Source organism: Brienomyrus brachyistius, chromosome 2 (genome assembly GCF_023856365.1).
Source record: "Brienomyrus brachyistius isolate T26 chromosome 2, BBRACH_0.4, whole genome shotgun sequence".
NCBI lineage: Eukaryota > Metazoa > Chordata > Actinopteri > Osteoglossiformes > Mormyridae > Brienomyrus > Brienomyrus brachyistius.
Genome location: NC_064534.1, coordinates 19,199,573 through 19,216,047, shown reverse-complemented (window position 1 = coordinate 19,216,047; position 16,475 = coordinate 19,199,573). Strand labels below are relative to the sequence as shown.

General features: G+C 42.5%; 2 protein-coding genes across 5 annotated transcripts in view; one reads left to right on the top strand and one right to left on the bottom strand.

The window, feature by feature from the left end:
- The window catches only part of rxrab (retinoid x receptor, alpha b), an 81,826-nt gene extending 74,165 nt beyond the window's left edge, over window positions 1–7,661 (top strand). For all 4 annotated transcript variants that reach the window (XM_049002569.1, XM_049002570.1, XM_049002571.1 and 1 more), the window contains 3 exons: window positions 56–147; window positions 2,196–2,301; window positions 2,830–7,661. In XM_049002569.1, coding sequence (XP_048858526.1) covers window positions 56–147; window positions 2,196–2,301; window positions 2,830–2,977 — 346 coding nt within the window. In that variant the 3' untranslated portion in view covers window positions 2,978–7,661. The remainder of the gene's footprint in view (window positions 1–55; window positions 148–2,195; window positions 2,302–2,829) is intronic.
- Window positions 7,662–8,011: 350 nt separating this feature from the next.
- On the bottom strand, window positions 8,012–14,586 carry LOC125725884 (WD repeat-containing protein 5-like). The gene is made up of 14 exons (XM_049002574.1): window positions 14,423–14,586; window positions 13,398–13,528; window positions 13,151–13,259; window positions 12,229–12,302; window positions 11,852–11,941; window positions 11,566–11,655; window positions 11,289–11,372; window positions 10,795–10,850; window positions 10,623–10,669; window positions 10,171–10,246; window positions 9,979–10,012; window positions 9,817–9,891; window positions 9,257–9,344; window positions 8,012–9,105 (listed from the first exon to the last, which is right to left on the bottom strand). The coding sequence occupies exons 2-14, from the start codon at window positions 13,476–13,478 to the stop codon at window positions 9,005–9,007; spliced, it is 1,005 nt and encodes a 334-aa protein (XP_048858531.1). The 5' UTR covers window positions 13,479–13,528; window positions 14,423–14,586; the 3' UTR covers window positions 8,012–9,004.
- Between the last annotated feature and the right edge of the window lie 1,889 nt (window positions 14,587–16,475).

Sequence of the window (16,475 nt, the reverse complement as noted above, 5' to 3'; positions counted from 1 at the left end):
AAGGTTTGTGTCAGGACTGTCTCATGCGTTGCTTCTCTCATTCGGGTCGCAACAGGGTGTTGACAGAGCTGGTGTCCAAGATGAGAGACATGCAAATGGACAAGACCGAGCTGGGGTGTCTGCGTGCGATCGTGCTCTTCAATCCAGGTATGCCAGACGCCGGCTTATCCCTGGGGGGTACGGTGATTAGACTGTATTACTATTTATTTCAAGAGGCAGGGGCCTCTAAGGTAAACACACAGAAACTGTTTCATAAGGAAGGATGAGAAGATCAATGCCCGAAGATGCTCAAGGCCCCATCCAAGCTGCCCGCACATCCCACTCTTCTCTCCTCTATCTTTACTGGTTATCACGTCCAGACAGGCCATGCGATGTCTCCTGGTCAGAGACGAGTGAATACCAAGCAGAGCAGTTCCTGCATCTGTCAAATCCTGTATATAAATATATGACATGTGCATTTTATTACCATTTACTGGCACAGAAACGAAATACGAATTTTCAAGACACAAGCCTTATTCTCTAAGCACAATACCAGCCCCGATCCTTGTCCCAGTTCCAAAGCCTGTTAAATACCCACCTTTCCTTGAGGTTGGTATTGATATGTTAATATAACAAGGCTCGCTCAGTAACACAGGTGCCAGACAGGTGGTCCCTTGGAACAGACCCCTCTGTCAGTGAGGTGCACACCACTGAGTACTATTGTTATGTGAGCAGCGTTCTTCCAAGTCAGTCCGCTCTCCTTTTCCTTTTGATCATACTTTTGAGCGAAATTGATTTTGATGGCCTACTTTTCAAATGAAGCTTCCCCCAAAGTCCCTTTTAATGCCAGATAAGCCGTTCCCAGCCGTCCACCGGAGCGCTTTTGTCTGGGGTGTCCGCAGAGGTACCGTGCAGCTTACATTATGGTAATTAGACCCCCTCCCCCTGCACCCCGCCTGCTGGATTATGCTTTTCCACCTTGTCAGACCATTAATTTCCTTTGTTTATTCATCTTAGAAAAGTTCATATACAAATTCATGTGGCACCAGTACCTATTTGTAACACTTTTAATATTGTTATTATTATTATTAAACTGGTACTGTAGCAGCACTCATTTCCTTGTGCAGAACCTTCTCCTACAGACGTCATAGAGACGTGAAAAACTCTCCTTTCCAAGTACAATCCCAGAAAAAGAACTTGCTTACTTTAAAGGCGATCTTGGACCTGGTCTAGGTGTCTTAAATGTGCCAGTGGTAATGCGCTTCTCAGTTTCACACACCATCGTACACATTCCCCTTGCTGAGCAAAGTATGTCTAAACTTGCTTTACAATAGATTGGCACAAGTTCATTGACCACAGCTTGGTGTGTCCAACCAAGAGTCTCTGAAAACATCTCTATCAAACAGAAATTTTCCATACTCAGAAAGATAACATTCACAGATTCGAGTAATCTTTTTAGCCTTTATTTGTGATTTGACTTGCATGATTCATTCTCAAGGAGCAGGGTTGCTAAATGAGGCTATCCACATCACACAGCAGTCAGATAGTAACCATCCTGATATCATGGCATCACATACTCTCTACCTATCAACCATATGCACTGAGTAAAGCAGATGGCGTCTCGAGCGCATACAAAAACCCACGGCTGGAAAATGATCCTCACTGCAATTATGTGGTGTTTATATTTACCCATTACAGCGGCCCTTTATAATTTTTATATCCATAGACTGGTCACAAGTGATGCACAATCAGTGCAACTAATCATTGCCTTATGTTCCACACAATATGGGTATGAGGTCTTTTCTTTGCATGTCGTTTGGCCCGGAATGCGTTGCTGTGAATGTAGCATTTATATCAAAATGCTTTTCTTATAAAGCTTTAGTGTACAACTGTGTTATATTTTATAGGCTGTCTTTCTTTGGGGATAATTAAACTGATTATATCAAATTAAAGTTCCTCAGCAAGGGGATCAGTCTTTGGTTAAGCTTATTCCTCTCCTCAAGCCTGTCAGGTATCAGCATCATCCCAGTTAATTATTACCTCTTTCCATGGTAACCATAAAGTAGGTCTTAGCCAAAAAGCGTTCTTACCAGCGGTTGAGAGGCCTCTTTACTCTCAGTCATGTTTTAAAAGGGGTCAGTAGGAAGATGTAAATTCCGTTGCCATAGTATGCTTGCATACTGAGAGGTGTGTGGCTTGTCCAATCCATTTCCTAGACTCCAAAGGTCTGTCGAACCCTGGCGAGGTGGAGGCACTGAGGGAGAAAGTGTACGCTTCACTGGAGGCTTACTGTAAACAGAAGTACCCAGACCAGCCTGGGAGGTGAGTGTTTCCCTCATTGGCTCATGTGCTGTGCTCTTTGGGTGACATGTTCTGCCCTGTAGGTCACATGTTTCGCAATTTGGCTCAAGTACTCTGATCTTCGGATCTCTCCTCCGCACACTTCACATATTTACATGCAAACCATGTCTAATGCCACCCATTCCTTTCCAGTGCAATTTTGATTATGTTTTTTTAATTTAATTTTATTTTTCTTTCGGCCCAGAGGTCAAGAGGCACCTTTAATGATGGATTTTTTGTAAAGTCTAAAATCCACCTAGTATTTGTTTATGTATAACAAAACAAAACAGCAACCAATACGAGGCTTGTCATTTCTCATTACCGAAGTTTATTTAGTTTAATATGATTTGTTACAAAGCCACAGTTTGTTTAATCAATTTTGTAATTTAGTTGACTTGAGGTACTGTTCGTATTTCTTTCTTCAAACCACATGTGTTGTCACGTGTGGGACTGAACCCAAAGCTGCCCTCTTGTGGCTAACATGTGCGCTGCTTGTCACTCTGCGGCCAGGTTTGCCAAACTCCTCCTGCGGCTGCCTGCCCTGCGCTCTATCGGCCTCAAGTGTCTGGAGCACCTGTTCTTCTTCAAGCTGATCGGAGACACACCCATCGACACCTTCTTAATGGAGATGCTGGAAGCGCCACACCAAATGACCTAAAGCGGAGGCCGGCCCAGTGCCCAGGCTTCTCTGAACAAGAGCGGACGATTTCCTGATGCCCCATGAAAACACCCAGGATCTCCCTTATTGTTTTTTTTTCATGTTTCAGAGGAGTTCATTATGTTTATGGGTCTGTTTTTTTTTACAATGTATAAAAGAATAGATTTGCGATTATATAGCTCATGAAAAATGAGAACAAAGGATTCAAATCTGCAAATTCAAATATCTGAGACCCTTTTTTATTAAAAAAAGAAAAAAAATGTCACAGAGCAGAGACAGATATTGCATAGAATGGCAATGTGTGCGCTGACCCCAAGCTCAAAGTAGGATATTAAGTATTTGGACAATCTCGTTATATACAGGGAGTTTTAGAGTGGCAGCCTCTCTATGGCAGACTGGTACGTCTCATCTGATGGCCACACGGTGAGTTTCTCTGCAGGCCAATCAGATTTTGCGAGAAGAGGAGGTCGGGTCTCCTTTCTGACTCCTGGGACCGGACCCTGAAAACGTAGGACACTGCTCCGACCAGCAGAGGGAGCTGCTGACCAGCCCAGCCTCAGGGAGGCGTACCGTCCTGACTGTGCAAGGTGTGAGTGGGCGCCAAACCCACATCATGGCGACTGTGACACGGCCGTCTTCTAAGGAGATGGATTAGCCCACTCAGTAAAGATGCAAGCCCCCCCGGGCCGGGGGCACGAGATGAGCTCTGGCCTCAGTTTCCGGGGAAGACGTTGCCGTGGTAGCCGACCAACAGTGGCTCGGAGATCCTTCTGCGCGCAGTTCTGCAGGCTTGCGACATTCATGCACTTTCTCTGCCCTTTAACCATGAGCCACTGCCCACATTTGTTCTGGAGCAGATTCATCCCTCCCCCCTACTTCTCTCTGCAAGATCAAAACTCCACTGTACCTCAATAGACTGTGACCGCTAACCTCCGGATCCCTCCCTGCGGCCGCCGCATGGGAGCCTCGCTACACTGTAACTCGTTACAAGTCATACGTCACAGCCAGACGCAGTATTGAAGGCGCATGTTTCGCAGACGTGACCGGCATCTAGTGTGATCTCTGCTGGGTTAAGCCAGTGACTGGAGGAGTACTGGATGGGACTTGTGCTCATAAGAAGGAAAGCTTTATGTTCTTGGCACTTAACGCTCCGTATGAAATAAGGACGGCGCCAGGTGTAAGTGGGTAATGCAGGAGCACATGAACTGGTAAAGGAGTGGAATGGGTGAGTCGCCGCCCCCCGCCCCCCCCTCCCCCCCGCTCAGGGGATCAAAGCACAGGGACTTCACCTGATGAGACCTTTAGGGCTCTTTTGCGAAGATGGTTTGTTTGTAGATATATGCAGGTCAGTGGCTCCCAAGCCTCTCCTGATGTATCTCCAGCCTTTCTGTATGTTTCTCCAACTTCTACCACCAGACAATCTAAGGATACCACATCAGCCCATCTTCAAGCCTGTGATTAGGCCCATAAGCCGTTCTGGAGCCCAAATGTAGCAAACGTATTCAATGGCTGCCAGTACTGAAGGAGATGTTTGGGAGGCACTGTGGAAGGTGATCGTTGTGTCTTTGACCATATTATTCACTTTCGTGCTGCTGTGGCGAAACTATGCATCTGTCATTTCCAAAGATCATCCACGGGATAGTTTTTATCTGACGCAACCAAGCTTAAGGAGTGCTCAGCTGTGAAACTGTGCATCAAGGCAGTATTTGATGAAAACTCTGACTGGGCTCAGGGACATTTCAGGAAACTGAGAGCTTTTACTGCCCTCTAGTGGAACAGAATGAACAATGCAATTTAGCTAGTCAAGGAGAACAGCTGTAAATCAGATAAATACTTAGATGGTCTCACAGTCAGAAGCGTTGCAAGGCTTTCGCAAATCAAACAGTTTTACCTCAGGTATATACAACAACAAAAAAAGTTTCTAAAGTTGTTTCAAAGAATAACTTGTCCAATTTTCTTTTAAAAAGGAACTTGTCAGTATTTTTATGTTTTTAATGTATTTTGAAAATTATTTCCATTAAAATGTAAAATTTTGGAATTAGATTATTGGCAGTTCACACACTGCGGAGCGTGTGAATGAATGCTAATTTAGTTCACTATTGTAACTAGATCCTACCAGTGTTTACCTTCATTGGCAGTACTCACCAGCCAGAAACTCAGAGGGAGGTACAAGTATATTTTTGAAATTTATAAATTGCAAGTAGTGGGATCGTGTAATCTCCTTTAAATAAATCTCTTGTCTAGGGTCCGTTCTGTAGATGTGACTAGCCTTTCATTACAAATTTAAAAGCACTAATCATTAACAGTTTGCAACCATGCTGACTAAATCCAGATTCAACCAGCCGTACTACTCCTTGTCATTTCTCTCATGTGAATAGATGGACACATAACAGGTGTTACAACAATCAGCAGATGGTTTAGCCAGAGGTTAAAAAGCCATACCCGTGTACGGCAGAAAACTCCTAAAAGAGACGGTTAAAGAAATGAATTCATAAATATGCTTTATACATGCACAAAGCTATTTTGTCTATATGTATAAGTGTGTATATTTATATAGAGATCTAAGTGTTAAACAACTGATATATGCTAGCAATGGGGATAGAATCGCAGCATTCATCAAGATGTATTTTGCAGTCTTCGGACACCTTTCTGTTTGTTTTGTGGCCTTTATGTCTGATTACTTTATGTTTGTTCTCTTCTACTCAGTGAAGCTAGCAGCCTGTAAATGCCACCTGCAGGATTTAACCCCTATAAATGACCGTGTACCGGGTCCTGTAGCCCCTCCTCTACCTGTGCTTACGTTTCTCATTGGTTTGCACATGCTCTGCCGGGGGCTGTAGGCTGCGCAGTCCTCCGCCACACCCCCTGCTGAGTAAATAACATCCCTTAGCACAAGGTCGCGCTGTGGCTGCGCAAAAACGCAGACATACTGTGATACCCCAGTGATGAAACAGTGCCGGTGTGCCCCCCCCCCCCCCCCACTTCTGGACAACTGTGGGGCCAAATTTCATTTGTCAGCTGACTTGTTTCATGCGTTTTAAACAGAAGATTCATGCGACAGCAACCTGGCAGGGGTGTGTAGTAGGGGGACATCGGTGTCTGAAAATAGATCTATCCTGTTTGCACAAAAACAACAGACAGCCCAGTGGATGCTTCTGCGCGTTTCAGACGACGATCACAATGTGATACCTGAAAACATAACATGGCACCTGAAAGCTGACGCGAAACAAGTTATGATTCCCGGTTTAACACAAAATGCATGCCCCACAACTCTTGGAAGATGGCTTGATTGGAAGATATGCATAGTCAATTTCCTGCACAGGTGTTCAAGAAAGAGTCGTTATGATATGGTGTTACGGTGTTTTTATTTCCCCAGAATGGACTTATGTACACCTGATTACACTGTTTGGTGCTCAGAATGACCAGGAAGAGACTCTGTCATCCATCTTACCGTAATAACTGCACTTGTTTTATGCTGACATGGAACAGCCATGCCTGTGGTGGAGGACAGGGTCAAGGGGTGAAATTTGGGTGCAGCCAGCGAACGAGAGAATGGAAAACAGCCGCGGTCATAGTCATCGGCTCTGTTTACACTGGGTTTTAAATTCGTCTTGGGCGTCTTGTTGGATCACAAGTGGCCTGCGCTAATTACAAGTGTAAAGAACCACCAAGTTGTACTGGGAACCAATCACTCAAACCACTTGCCGACGTGGTTTGGAACACATATCTTTTGTAGCGTAATCGCTAGTGTGTCCTGGATGCTCCCCCAACAAGGACAATAGGTGTGTGCGGGGCAGTAACGAAATCTGAACACAAGTGGTCTGCTCGTCACCTTGGAGCAGTGAGATAGACACAGATGTAAACAATGATGTGTCTTGACTGTGCACTTGTGTTAACCCAAGACGCATTTTAAGAGAAAGTGCAAACAGCACCATGGTCATGAGGTAACATAAGCAGGACGCAGGGTGCTCAGGTAGAGTGCTTATCACTAGCTGGGTCACTCAGGAACTTAAAGGTTTAGTGAGAATCTTTCTATCAAGCATCCAGTTGTAGCGGTAGTTACCAGCCTGAGAAACGTGCACGAATCCTGGAGTGTGTGATTGGGAAGTGGCCAACGCGAGTGGCCTGAAGCGGCCCAAGGAGCAGTGGTCTGACAGTCCCACAGCACAAGCTGGGCTGTTCTGTTAGATGCCTGAGGTCAGAAATTCGAAAAGAGTGAGTGTTTGTTTCGAATTCATTTTCTGTTTGGTTAATTTACTTAATTATGGATCAGTTGAAGCCCCAACAGTCACTGCATTTGTCGTAGCAGTTTAGCAGTAACAAAAAAGAAAAAAAAAAATACATTAACGAAAAAGTCTATTTTTGTACAAATGTAATTTTTTTCCCTTGGTTATATATTTCTGATGGTTACCTTCATTCTATGGAATGTTATATACATTAATTGTATAAATGTTAATTTTAAACAGAAAAGAACCTTCAAAATTCACAGGGTGCTCTGGTACCCATAGCCCATCGCCATGTACATTCACAATTTTTTTTTTTGGTCCAATTGAAAATTCAGCCCTTTCTATCGTTTACTTTTTTTTTTTTTTTTTTTTAGAAAAATGAAAAAAAGTCATGCTTTGTGGGTTGTTCTTTGATGTACTGTTTAAAGATTATTAAAATCAGAAGGCTTGTGAGTTCTCTTCTTTCATTTTCTGTTCATTTCCACTAGAAGCAGCACATACATGGTGAAGTTATTATCCAGGAGCAAAGACTGGAATTAAGACAAAAGAACAACTGGAAACCCTAAGTTCTGAGACACATCAGTGGCAAACAAAAAAATCTCACATGTAAAAAGCCGTAGGATCAGGATAACTGTACTGCAGGATGAGTGGATGGATGGAAAAATAATCCCACATAGGAAGAACTAATGGAGTGCAGGTCATACACTGGGAGAAATTAAAAAGTAGAGTTGGAAATTATATCATCCACATGCATAACTATAAATATTCAGCATTTCTCCTCCGCTCCATATAAACGTCAAGACAACAGTTACAGCTTTTATATAAAAGGAGTTTAATCAAAGTTTGTTTTTACACATCAAACATTTTAGCCAAAAATTTGATCAACTGCTGCACAACAGATCAAGCAAATAACGATAGAAAAGGAGCAACCTTTGAACCTCACACATCCTATAAATAAATGTACACCGTATACTATGTTAGGCGGACAAAGATGATTCAAAACCCCTGCCATGTGTTTAAGTTACATTTGCTGCAAGAGGTGTTTCTCAGCTATACATCTGAAAAGCAACTGTACACAGGGACATGGAGAAAAAAAAATCTGGATTTTACATGCCATTGAAAGAAAGCCATTTTGCACACAAAAGTCATATTCCTTAATGAATTGCATACATATGCCGAGGCGTGAGATTTCCGATAAACAAACTGTCGCTGTCCACATTGCAGTCACAGAGCGTCTCTCTCTCCCTGAGACTCATTGTATTTTACTAAGCTACGAAGTTCCAGATGTTTAAACCAATTGGTCAAAATGACGACCGAAAGTCAAAGAGTTCTATCAGCCTCGTCAGAAGTCACCGCTGAAGCACAGAAGTGCAAAGCTATATATTAACTATATAACTATATATTGTTTTTATAAAAATCAGGTATATGTACAGCCAAATCAAAAGAGAATTGCTGAAAGGAGCTGGTCTTCGCTCTAGCAAGTCTACTAGAGGTCAAACTACCAACACGTTCACAACCAGCTAACCGGTAAAGTTCTAAATGGGAAGCCAACTGATTCCCAGCAAATTGGTTACGACATTTTTATGAATGAAGCAGAAAACACATTTTACAGTGTTGAGATAAGGCTCTCGGTAGATGATGGGGGTCAAACGAAGTTCAGGCTGCACTGGCAGCCTGGGTGGCTCCTCGCTGAGCAGGGGGGAGCTGCTGTCCCATTTCGCACAGACCGGCATCTTTCTGAAGCCGGACCTTCTCGCTAAATGGTTCTCCCTCGGAGTTGAAAAGCTGCGGACCCTGGAGCTTAGCAGTCGCTCTTCCACAGTTTGATGGTCTTGTCATTTTCCAGAGCGGCAGAGGCGATGATGTTCTCCGTGGGGTGGCAGGCGGTGGAGATCACGACATCTGCAGAGGAGAGAGCAGCCGCCATCACTCAGTCACAGCCCTCTCGCAAGACATGGCCGTGACACCCCACCAAATCCTTGCCCAACCCGCACTGGGCGCACCGGTGCACCTCAGCTCCATACAGCCCTCATGGTCCCTGGACGCTCCTTACCCATGTGCCCCGGCAACTTCTGCACGATCTCTTTAGTCTGGAGGTTCCAGATATACACCATGCTGTCTTCCGACCCGGAGACGATCCACTGCGGAAGGAGGAAACCAAAGCAGACATGGTGAAGGAGTCTACGGCTACACGTAGCAGCCAAAAAGCCAGGGCCTCATCCCAGAATGGAGAGAGCTCATCCAGCAAGTGACTGGAGTAGAAGGCGTTAAATTCAGAAAATTAAGACAGACCCACTTATCACAACTCATGAGAAGAGCACCATATTCTATCATGTTTGGGGCACAGCTCAGCTACTCATGGGTTATTAAAAGCTGGCATCGAGCGGCAAATCTGACCGACAACACTTGGCATCAGTTGGCACAAAGAGTGAAGCAGAAAGGCAGAAAGCTGTGCTTCATGGCTACTGCTGGAACTGCTTGCTCATGCGAGTGGAAACCTATAAAACCGGTTCCAGAAGTCAAACCAGTCCTGCATTTCAATACTCTAATCGTCACAGGACACTGACTGACACTCAGCATGACAGGGTTAACCCTGTACGGTGTGGCACCCACCTTACCACCTGTGACTGAGAAGTTGGCAAACACACAGTACTTCTCATTTTTATGGCCAGTGTACGTCTTTAGGCACTGAAAAAGAAAGGCATGTTAAATCAGCATGGTGACGTTACAGCACTCCAGTCACGGCTCTGGGAGCCCAGTAAGAGTCATACACACCTTTCCTTTACTGTAGTCCCACAGCTTCAGGGTGCTGCAAGACAAAGAGTTTGTTCTGTGTTAAGATTTGCAAACATTAAGAATGAAGCCTAGAGCCAGACGTGGGGGAAGAGTCATTCCTGAGAAAATTCACATGCAACAAATTTCTAGACTGTCCACAAACAAGCATGAAGGACCAGCAATGAGACTCACTTATCCAGGGTGGCTGCTAAGATGTATTTCCCATTGGGGGAGAACTTCACAAACGACACTGGGGGGTTGTCATCATCTGTCAGAGACAAAGAAACCGGCCCTTCAACACTCTGAAGGCCCGATCTGTGGAGTTCATCCACAGCAACACAGGCCAATGAACAGCTCCTGAAACACCGGCCAACTTGGTGCCGATTCGCGGATCCAGAAAGTGCCATTTTTACCGTGGAATATAAATCCCATCCCCATATTATATACGCAGGCGAGGCTGGAGATAAAAGCAGCCAGACCACAAGAAAACCAGATGCCCGGGTAAGAATCTCGCTGCACCACCCGCTTAGATACTATACAAAATTTATAATGCAAATCAGAATTACTGGAACATACATTAGCTGTAAATAGGTCTGCATTTAGGTCATTGTTTTTGCTTAGGTATTCATTCAAAAAAGACTTACCGATGAGTGTTTTAAGACACTGTCCTGATGCCGTGTCCCAGATTCGACTAGAAAAATAATGTTTTGCACATTAAAATGGGGAAACACTAAGCACACCAACTGACAGACGAGAGACAGTAAAATCAATAAAGAGATGGGAATTATCTACTAATAGATGTGTGGCAGCACCTACCAAAGGCCATCATAGCTGCTGGACACGATCAGAGAGCCATCCCTGTTAAAATGGACCTGGAAAAATACATTTTAAGAAGAACATTTACACCTATGGCAGATATCTTACATGGAACATCTCTCTGCAAAGTTATCTCACATTCAGAATAAGCTCATTCAAGTAATTTTAAGTCATGAATGAGTGAAACATAATGATTCTGAAAGTGAAGCAGAAAAGGAATCCAAGAAAGGTAAAAAAATGAGAGACTGGGCACAGTCATCAGCTGGATGAGGGAAGGAAAGGGCCCAGAGAGAACAAGACTGTAAATATGAGAGCGCCACCTAGAGGACACAGCATTGCAGTACAGCAGAAATGAAATGACAAGGAGGGCTGAAATGTCAAGTGCTTGTGTGTTCTCACTCAAATAGGATGGTGCAGGTTACCTGCCCAATACTGTATTATACAAGTAACATACATGCAGCTGGGTCTTAGCAGGTGAAACTATTGCTACTAACCGCAGACACTGGATCTGAATGGGCTGGCAGGGTCTTCAAGCACTTCCCAGTCTTGACGTCCCATATCCGCACGCTCTCATCAAACTGCAAAGACATTCAGACACTTCTGACCCGACAGACCAAGAATCAGTGCCTAAAGTCTGCAGGTCCATCAGGTATGGCATTACAATTATTGTGGTCCAGCTAATTAAAACTCAAGTTTGGCCATTAATATAATGGAAGTCAGACAGGATATTATTCTCCACGCGGAGATGAACATCCCTGGAGATGGACTTACGGATCCTGACACGATGAGGTTTGACTGGGGGTTGAAGTTACAGCAGAAGACGTAGTTGCTGTGACCCTTCAAAGTTTTCAGACATTTTCCCTACGAGAAAAATGCTATTTAGACACTACGCAGCTGGCTATCAGGTCATTGACAAAATACATCTCCATAGCCAATGGTGCTGAAAGGGAGAAAACTAATACATAACAGCAAAAAGTTGTGTGGTATTTGGAGAGGTGGGAGCCCACAAATCCTCCACAAAAAGAGAGAAGGCAGATGTGCACCTCAAGCCACTCACCGAGCTGACATCCCAGATCTTCAGGGTCTTGTCATCAGATGCCGAAACCAGAAGATTAGAGTCTGAGGACCAGGCCACATCAGAGATGCCCTGGAGAAGATGCATGAAGTTAGTCAAGGCAGTGATTGATTCAGCTGTGTCCAATCTCCAGTAATCCAACGCTAAAAACCACTCTTTGTATCTTTATGGACCCCAAGACCTCTAGAACTTATATGTGTTGGGATAATAAGTATGTTTTAGTCTTTACAAAGTTCATACAAACTGCAACCAATTTAGTGTTAAAATCTGATTGACAGACAAGGTGACTGAAAATAAGGGTGCTATCTTATAGCTACAAACATAACAATCACATGATTGACACATATGGGGGAACTCACTAGTTTGTGTCCAGATATCGTTTTCTCAAACTTTCCATCATACGCCCCCCATATTTTGATCAGCTTATCAGCAGCTGAAACACACACACACAAAAAATCAAAGCTAAGCTAGGTTACATCTATATGTCAACGGCATGACAAAAACTAGCATTTAGGTAACATTAGCACATCAACTGAGCTTCAACGACAGCAAGACATGATGCGTCATCTCAAAATGTTCACAGCTGCTTACACAGGGTAGTGTGTTTGTGGGCCTGGAGTCTATATCGACAAAGGCGGGGGACTCGCAGGATGGAATGCCTCTTAATCACATAGCACACACTTACACACTAAGGGCAGTTTAATGCAACTAAGCGACATGCGAGTGGAAACCAGTATTATTATTGTTAACAAAAATTAAAACTATAAGAAAACATTTTCATAAGCTGAACTAAAATACGAAAATAAAATGGAAAAAAATGCTTTTTAATAAAAATTATAAATGCTGCTTCCAAAACTAAATGAAATAAAAACAAATGTCAATTGTTTTCCATAATACTGTTCAGTAATCATTTGTTTCTTTCCACATTGATGAAAATCATGCAATGAAATGTAATACATCATACTGCCTTCAGATGGCGCCACATTTTGGACCTCTTGTGCACTGTTCTTGAACCACAGAAACTAACCAAAAGTAAACTAGATTTCAAATTTAAAAATGGAAAACATAAAAATTAAAGCTAAATTAAAGATGGGATTCAAAATCCATTGCATTGTCTTCCCTGTTTTCACACAATTTATACACAACTGACAAAGTAAAAATTTTGTACAACTTGTGCACGAAGAGCCACAATCAAACCATGAATTTATAAGGACACTGCATTCAACAGTAAAGTTCAGTCTGAACACCAGCTTAAGAGAGGAGAAATAACGAGGCACTTACAGGAACTGGCCAGCCACTCCCCACTTGGGCTGAACTTGACAGAAGACACGGCTTTCGTATGGCCAGCGAGCGTGAACTTAAGGGTGTAGTTTGGCTTTACTGGTGTCGACTATTCAAGAGTGGAAGAGATGGTAATGATATGTGAAAAACATGACAAAATAAAACATACAAAATTAACTGGCAAAACTGGCCTCGGCCTGATAGATTCTGCGATTTAAACTAAACAGGCCTGAGTCACTGGCTCTACCTTGCTTTGACTCGCTGAGGCAGAGGAGGCAGACTGCGTTTTAGCGCCTTCAGTTTCCGGTTTCTTCTCTTCTGTTGCCATGGCTACACAATGAGCGAATCAGAAAGTCGGGATCGTGCGCCTCTTCAGCACTGCCAGCAACACAAATGTGAAGAAGCACAGCAATCAACCATCAGCATCAGTATACAAATACACTTACACTGTACGTACAGGGCACAACGTATTATCGTCCAAATAACAGGCATTTAATAACCAACACTTATGTTAAAGTTAACAACGATGCGACACATTGGGGACTCGCTGCACGGCATGTATTTTGCTAGTCATAAACCTGATCGTTACTGCTTTTGTGGGCATAAAAGATACACCCAAAGAAGCGGATTCATTTATGCCAACGTAACCCATGGGTTTTAACACGCCAGCATGATGCGGGGCTTCTACCCTTGGTTAGTAGGAGCCTACAATGGATCAGTGTTGCACTTTTTTTTCCATCTGCTGTACGGTTCCATCAAGATCCGCGAAGCTCACTGCCTGTCACAGACTTTCCCTTCACTGGCTACCTGTTGTCTCACGCTGCAGAGCTGCTCTAACCATTAGCCTCCCACTGACAGCATGCAGCTACAAAAACATCCCGTGGACTGGCACCTGGGGTGATCACCCCCGTGAATTTTAGCTAAGCACCCCCAGGACTGCCATCAGCAGGAATCATCCCAGTGCACAGCTAAGGCCCGGGAAGAACAAAATGACCAAGCGAGACTATCTGCTGCAGGTCCATACTGAATCAGTCAATACTGCCAACTCAACCTATTGATTTTATAATTAGTTATTCAGTCGCAATATCTGCTTCTAAATATGTTCTAGTTTCCAACAGCAAATATCCTCCCTTGTCGTTTTCCTGCCCGGTTCCTTCTTCCTTACAATTAAACCTGCTGGCTGCTGCTATTAGCACGTTAGCAAGCCAGTTTCGTCCCATTCAAACAATACACGCACACCTAGTTAAACCGATCGGAAGTTAAGGGACTCACCACGACGACGGCGATCTATTTGCAGTAAAAGTCGTGTAAAGCGAAGAAGCTTATTGTTATTTCAGGATAAACGCCAAAGCTTTTCCCTCTTTAACTGCAACTCTCGAGACAAATATCCCTTTCGCTGGTCTGGCGGGTAATGTGGCATTTAACCGCCAATGCGCATGCGCGGAAGCTTACGACGATGTACGGCGCTCAAGAAGGGACATGGTTGAGGGGCAAGGGTACTGCATGTTGGAAACATGTCTTATCTAGATGCATTTCTAAATGATCAGATAATATAGATTATATGTAATTATTTATTTTCCGATTCCCTTATTCAAGACTAGTGGAAATGCAGTGAATAATTCTGTTGGAAAATCAAATCTGAAATTAAAGATAAGAACTTTTTTTATCCCGAGGGAAATTCTTTTGTCATAAACACGTTTAGTGCAACAAGAGGAATAAAGATAAAACAGTAAAGAACTTAAAAAGAACAGTAGTAATAGTGCAAACAGAAACTTAAATATTCCATAGAAAATAGGTTTTAAATACTTGTTTCCAATTTTTATTTACGAATAAAAACAATACACGCAGCTGGCCAGGTTACTTAGCTTTCGTTGATGAGAGTAGAAACCAGTGAATAAGCCCCTGCTGAAATGCTTCTAAAATTAACAATTAACTGGTAAACATCTTGGCATGACCCTCTTGATAATTAATAATGGTTATTTTTTTCAAGTCATAATACCAAAAAGCAAACATTGTAAACATTATTTTAATAAGAATCCAATACGATGGTTCAACAGAAATTATGCTTGTAAATGCAAATACTAATATGTTGAAAGGGCCTTTCAGTTCTCTGTAATAATATTAGCCTCCGTATTTATTCTAAAAAACCATTAACATATAATTGCCAGAAACAATCAATCTACAAGACATTTACAAATACCTGATATCTGCTCTGAACTGACTGGATTAAAATGAAAATACCACTCAATGGTATAATCCATCTGATATAAATCTATAATGACAGACATTTTAAAAATCTATGCTGTACATAAAAAAACACTAGCAATTTATTATGGGGTTTTCGGGGGCATCTGTGCAAGCAGTGTTCAGTTGCACGTTCTGTCACTCTGTTAGTATTTTTAGCACCACGCACCGGCAAAAAACCAGAGAACATCTGCCCATCCACAGATCCACATCATTATCCCACTCAATAAAAAAACATTTTTATGCTCGACATATCATGCAACTTCAGAAAAAAAGCTGTTAATTATTGGCATCGATTACTCTTTGATTATGCAGACATAACACATGACTAACGAAAAATGTCTTAAGGAGGTCAGTCCATCTTGCCTTATATTTCTTTACTTCCTCTTCTTATTACTCCAATGGATCGTCTTTTGTATGTGCACAGTCATTAGCTAAATTGTTGTTTGAATGATCCAATGCAGTGTCATAGCAAACTTGATGATGCACGAGAACAGAGAGCACCTTTAAAGGATGCCAGTCACAGTGCACATACACACAGCTGCCTTTAGGCAATGGGAGGAATCCTGAGTATCTAATGCAAACCCATACAAACAACAGAATAGTCTGTGCTTATTTGCCTACACCTTCAATGATTCTTTATGTATATTTTATTATCCCACATTTTTTGCTTGTTTAAAATAAAGTATGCAGAATTGGGTTAGAGCTTGCAGGGAATCAATTTAAGCAAAACTCTTGTATGAAAAAAACAATGTATTTTAAATGAGGTACTAATTCTATGGGTGTGCATTATATGCAGGAGTCATGTAATAGTTCTCATATTTACCAACTTACCTGTGATTTTGGCAGAACTATATTATTGCTGAAGTGAGTTTTGGAATAACGCAACAATTACATGAGTATTATTATAAACAACAACAAAATACATTTATATTTATATCAAATTGTGTATTTCTTCTGAGTGATACATTATGTTATTCTTAGATGATATAATCATAAATTTTGTAGATCCCATACTATAAAAATTCCTGTTATATCAATGCTGTAATTACTATTTTTCCACTAACGTACTTCACTGCAG

Excerpts from the sequence above, each read along its gene's own strand:
- LOC125725884 (XM_049002574.1), bottom strand. The coding sequence starts at position 13,478 with ATGGCAACAGAAGAGAAGAAACCGGAAACTGAAGGCGCTAAAACGCAG. Across the intron at positions 10,247-10,622 it reads GTGTCTTAAAACACTCATCG|ATGATGACAACCCCCCAGTG; the intron begins GTAAGTCTTTTT and ends TGTCTCTGACAG. Across the intron at positions 9,345-9,816 it reads TCTCAGTCACAGGTGGTAAG|TGGATCGTCTCCGGGTCGGA; the intron begins GTGGGTGCCACA and ends CTCCTTCCGCAG.